The sequence below is a fragment of the Pyxicephalus adspersus genome, chromosome 1 (genome assembly GCF_032062135.1).
Source record: "Pyxicephalus adspersus chromosome 1, UCB_Pads_2.0, whole genome shotgun sequence".
In the NCBI taxonomy this organism is placed as follows: domain Eukaryota; kingdom Metazoa; phylum Chordata; class Amphibia; order Anura; family Pyxicephalidae; genus Pyxicephalus; species Pyxicephalus adspersus.
In genome coordinates, this window is record NC_092858.1 from 75,763,564 (window position 1) to 75,769,563 (window position 6,000).

The window sequence follows — 6,000 nt, forward strand, 5'->3', positions numbered from 1 at the left end:
GTAGGGGGATGGTGTGAAGCACAAATTTGAGAACTTTGCATATATGTTTTTTGTTTACATTATGTGGCTTGTCCCTTAAATAGAATTGGATTTGGAACTTCTTTTACACATTCACATGTGTTTTAATGATGACTTAAAAACAGAAGACAAATAGAGCCTTTTGTATCCAGTTATGTCTTTGTTGGAAAAAGACAAGTAATATAAGTACCGGAATTAGTTTTAACCTCCCTGGCGGTCATCCCGAGTGTGGTTCCGGGTAAATTTTTCATATCCAAAGCGGTAACCTCAAGCCACACTCGGGATGGAATTGCCAGTCCTTCCTGGTTCCCACGTTCCAGCGGCGACCTCCAGCAATGCTCGGCAACTTCTTCCCCTAGCGATGCCTGGCCGGCATCTGCATACCCGGTGTGTGAACATTGGGCATGCGAGGACAGCGAAGTATTTTTACATTTAAAAATACTTAGTACACACAGTTCAGCAGGACTTAAAGAGGAAGAAGAGCAAACATTGTGAGTCATTTATGACTTCTGCACAGTGCTCCCAGGGTAACACTGAGAATATGATACACATGTGCTGAAAAGTCACACTAACACTTGTCAATCAAGATAGCTTAGAATGGCCAAACCGGGAAAAGAAAAGATCAATGATGAGAAGGGAACGACCATTACTTTAACAAGGTGAGCTTTCCATAATATGTTAATAAGCTGTGTGTACTTGCACATCATGGCAAATGTTCCCAGTTAACCCCCCCATATTTAGTTTACTTCTGCTGTTTTTGCCATTATGGGGACAAAATAAGTCTGTCAGCAATAGAAGACAAATACAAGCACAGATTAAATTACTGCCTAAATTAAGCCAAAGCAAAAGAAAACCTTATTGACAAATAAACAACCAGGACCAAGTAACAAAATCAAGGTAAATTCAAAATTTAAAAAAAAAAACTATTGTCTGCGGTGTGTTGTTATAAGCACTTTAGAGTTGCCTACAGCTCCTGTCACCATAACAATTTTTTTGTCCTGATGTCCTTCCCACTGTATAAAGTATGCAGAAAAAGGCAAATCATGAACAGTGGTTCCTATTCACTGATTTGCTATTTTTTTCTTGGCCAATCACAAAACTCCTTATGCCAGATTTATTAAAGCTTTCCACATAGACTCATTTGGGAGTATCTGGGTGACCCAGCAAACCTGGATTTTGCTGACAATGGTCTATAATTTAAAACATTTGCCAATTAGTGAATAACGTTTAAGTCATCCATTCTAGGTAAGAATATTGATATGGTGGGTGGGCTTATAAAACTCAAGGTATCTAGTTGTCACACTTCCATAACAAAGCTCAGCAATGAATCCTCTCCTCATTTAGAATTAAGGTTTGGAATGCTCTCATGTACTTTGAGTTCAGCGTTATGACAATAATAATCAATGTCAGGATTTGGCTTTACGACCACCAATACCTAAATCTGATGTATTGGTTACAAATGAGCCCCAAAGATGCAAATATATAACAGCTGACTAACTTCCATAAAAGTTCACCTATGGAGACTGCACCACAGTGATCACTGCTTACTGTCTCCAAGGCCCAGTGACGTGTGGCTAGCGATTCCTATGGGAAAATACACGTAAGAAGCAGCAAGATATCTACGTGCCACACTAACACGCTCTGACAACGCTTGCAATGTATGACACCAACGCTGCACACATAAAATAAAGTTTTGTCAAACCGGAAATTCTCGGTTTAACAATAGAGACTGCCCAGTCTTGTATACGCGGCAGAAAATCTGTACCAGTGGGTTGGTTCTCTATGATATTTGGGAGGACCCGGGACTGGTGGTGTTGATGCAGTGACGTCACTGGTGCCTAGAAGATGGCGGATCAGAAGGGGAGACAAGGAGGTGATATGGAGAGAATGTGATTCCATGTGCAGTGTCTGCTGGACTTTAATGGCCGTGCACACAGACGGAGCTCTATATGTCATTGTGTGTGTGGGCGTAGTGTAATGTGTGGCTGACCATTGCCAGATATATCATGTGTCCTGGGCACATCACACTGCTTTATAATCAATGTGCACCTAATAACAGCATAGTGTACTGGTAGGTGGATGAGTATACCTGGCATCTTACATTGTATTGCTAAGGTATGAATGTTCTACTAATACAATCACCTGGGCCAGACCCAGCCCTGTCCTGTTATGGTTCAGGCAGTGCCTCATGTGATCCCTGATAACATATTGGTGCCATGGCAATATAAGAGGAGCGCGGACACTGTGTGCGGTGCTCTATACAAACTCTGTGCTGCCCCATACATGTCAGAGGGATGGCGGTGGAGATGACTTCATGATCATTCATGACAGATGAAGGAACGAGCCCTGCACACACAGCTCCATTCTGTTCTGTGCAAAGGGGGGGCAGCACCCGGCTGTGCTCTCCCTATAGTAATGAACGGCAGTCATTTCTGGTTAATCTGCCATGGCTGATTAATGAACAACATCCGGGGACCCTACATGTCAGATCTTTGACTGAGATGAGCACAACTATTTGTCTTGTGTTTGATTGCCCACCAGCCCTTTATAGTCAGTATAGCCAATTCTCATGTCCAATATGAATGTCTGCTGCTGTTTTCTAATGCAGCCAACACCTTTTACTCCTCTTCCCCTCTCTATACAACAGAACAGTGTTTGTCTGTCCTATTGTCACAGATAAAATATTTCCAGGGATAAGTATTGAGGGTCTTTATGGGTCTTATGTAAGAGGATCTCTTTTCTTTGAGATAAATGTGCTTCCCACATTTTTATTCCAGTAACATTTGATGATTAAAGAAAGTAATGAAGGCAGGGACAACACTACAGGTATTCCACATACCTGGTTAGTGACCACTCACATTTTTGTCCGGCTGTCCGACGAGTACAAGAACTTTAAAGTATACAGACAGGCAGCGTCTCCTCATTATTCTTCTCAGCTTCATCTTCCTTCCTGTGTACATCTGATCTTCCTCGATCCGGGTCTGCAGGCTGTCTGTGAACTTTTCAATCACACTGCTTACTTGCAGCTCTGCAGATAGGCTCTTTTCTATACTCCTCGCCTAATGACCAGGTTGTTCGGACCAAATATCATTGTTAAATGAGGAGTATCTGTAAAAAACCTGATATGGGTTCATTTCCTTCACCATTCATTTCAATTGTCAGTGTTCTCCCTAGCTCCTTTTAGCTGGGTGCACCACCCGCCACTCTTCAGTAAGCATCCGGCTGGTTTTGGGTGGTTACTGAAGACTTGGGTTACAATACAGGGTCCACCACCCACCTATAGTTTTTTTCCCACCTGGGTTGAACACTGATTGTAAAAAAAAAAATGTTACCTTTGATTTACTTCAAGTCAGAATTAGACATAAAGTGTAGGTCAGCAGATTTCCATCATACCAATGGTGCCACGGGCTGCATTGGACCGGCTTTGCATTTCTTTAGAGATGTATTTGAATTACAGACAAAGCAGATCAGATACAAATATGTGTGTTCCCAACATTAAACTTGTTAGTATGCCCCAAGTCTCATTCAATGCCTGGTTTTATATGAATATACTTTTATATATGCAGTTAGAATTTAATTTTGATGTACTGTATTCATAAAGTTTTACCCTGTAAATATGTTGGTGTGGGTTTCTTGCCTACACTAATACTAAGGTACATTTTGGTATCTTTTGTGGTTGCTGTTCCCATCATTCAGCCCTGTAACCAAATGCTCATCTTGGTAAGTTGTTTCAACTTCACCAGGACCAGAAGAAGAGGCAGAAAATGAAGTGCAAACTAAGACTGTTTCTTCCAGCAATGGAGGGGAAAGCTCAAGTCGTAATGCAGAAAAAAGGTCGGCAGATACATCTTCTGAGGAGTCCAGCACACAGCCCTGTCCAGCCAAAGTTTCCAAGATTGGATTTGCTGTCGGAAGTCAGATTGGAAAAAAGTCATCATCCATATCAATCAAGCTTGGTGGTACTGTAAGTAAGACATGAAATATTACCCCATCGCATGGGTTGTAATGTCAAAGATTATTGCAGATTTGTATACCATAGTTAAAGCCGATCGGTCACCACATGCCTTATATAAAAGGGTGGCTAAGGGGACTAAAAGGGAAAGCCTCGGCCTCATGGGATACATAGATCACGCCTGCTGAAGACGCCTGCTGTTTAAACTACGCTGGACTTGGTTTGCCAAGGGATCAAGGGCTTTTTCCAATAGGTAAGTGATGTATTTTTTTTTCTTTTTAGTGAAAGTTCCGCTTTAACTATTGTAAGTGTGAAGTACATCTGTGCTACCTTTAAGCACTTTTATATGAAGATATTTATATATGCAAACACACTCCAGAGAGCATTGTCTAACTTCATCCTACCCTTAGGCTGGGTACACATGTGCAAAAGTTGTCATGTTGTGATTGGAAATCATCTTTCATGAGCCATTCTGCTCTATGGAGAGGGGGGGGGGGGGATTTTGGAGAGGCACCTTTCTGTAGCTCTCTCCCCTTCACTTTCATTACGATCATTCATCATCCATGGATCCGCCAGGACAGATGACGGAAAGACGAGCACTGTAGACAGCTCAGATTCTTGTCTGATGTCAGCCCTGAGGTGATTATTGGACAAGAATCATCTGACATGTATACATAGCCTTACTTTGTGCTTCAAAAAAAAAAAAAAAATTCCCATGTATGTGTCCTAGGGTCAGCATACTTAACCCCCTGAGCGGTAAGCTTGAGTGTGGCCACACACAAAACATTAAAAAAAAACACTTACCTGGTTCCATCAACGTCCTCCGGGGTCCTGCCCTTCGGGTCCCATCCTCAGGCCACGTCTTCTTCCTCTGATCTACCCCCGGCAAGTGCACTGACGTTCCCCGGAAGTTCCCAGTGACGTTGGTGCATGCGAGGGAATGCAGCTGGAAATTCAAATTATTTTGTATTGGATTCAATACACAATAACTGTATTGAATACAAAGTAATCATTATATACATGTGTGTGTGTGTGTATATGTGTGTATATATATATATATATATATATATTATACATATATTATACATGCTACTGTAAAGTTATATTACAGCTTTCACAATTTTTTTTTTTTTTTTTTTTGCACCCTTGTTTTAACAGATTTTTGTGTTTTTTTTTATTTAAAGTTTATTAAATATTGGACATATTTCGGTGAGGTATGCCTAGGAATTATAGGCCTACAATGTAAAATAAATTTCTGTGCAATTTATGTACTGCTTTTGTCATAAAAATACGGACAGAATTTGACCGCCAGGGAGGTTAATATAGTCATTCCAAGAAACTAAACTGATTGATCAGAATTAAGGCTGTGGCTTTGTCCTTTCACTCTCCCTAAAGTGATGTAAGGGTCAAAGAATGAAACCACAGTGAAAACTTGCTGTGCAAAAATTCATTTACCCAGAAATTTGGGACACAAATTAAGTGTAGCACCTATACAATGTTATTATTCTAACTTTAAATAGTATTTAATGCAATAAAGCAGAACCATTTTGTTTTAAATTGAAAATCGGATATAGAAATGATCTTTCTTTCATTTAATTTCCTTCATTTAGAAACTCAAGGATGTAACTCCTGCTGCTGTTCCCAAAAAGAGCACCGTAGCTGCAGTGTTTAATGATGAAGATGATGTGAGTAGATCCATTTTCACACTTATCATAACCTATTATAGTTTAATGAACATACAGAAAAACAGCGTGGGTTGGGTGGGTAGAAAAACGTTTGATTTCTTTTGTACCAACTTTCATTTTGCAACATTAACTCAGCATGCAACATTCTCTTAGCAAAAAGTTTCTCTGCCACCTTTCTTTCTCCTTTTACATCCCCCCCCATACTTTTTTCAAACTTTGTAATGCACCCCCCCCCCCCCCCCCCCCCAGTATGTATCATTCTTTTTCAAGTGGCTTTTTTTAATGAAAAAATGAAAAAAAAAAGATTGTTGTTAGTGCTTAAAACACTTACATAACGCTGACAAG

At 40.5% G+C, this 6,000-nt stretch overlaps 1 protein-coding gene across 1 annotated transcript; it reads left to right on the plus strand.

Annotated features, from left to right (window-relative positions):
* The first annotated feature begins 1,735 nt into the window (after positions 1-1,735).
* Positions 1,736-5,823, plus strand: PCNP (PEST proteolytic signal containing nuclear protein). Its single transcript, XM_072415052.1, has 3 exons — positions 1,736-1,891; positions 3,762-3,982; positions 5,581-5,823. The coding sequence occupies exons 1-3, from the start codon at positions 1,864-1,866 to the stop codon at positions 5,806-5,808; spliced, it is 477 nt and encodes a 158-aa protein (XP_072271153.1). The 5' UTR covers positions 1,736-1,863; the 3' UTR covers positions 5,809-5,823.
* The last annotated feature ends 177 nt before the right edge of the window (positions 5,824-6,000 follow it).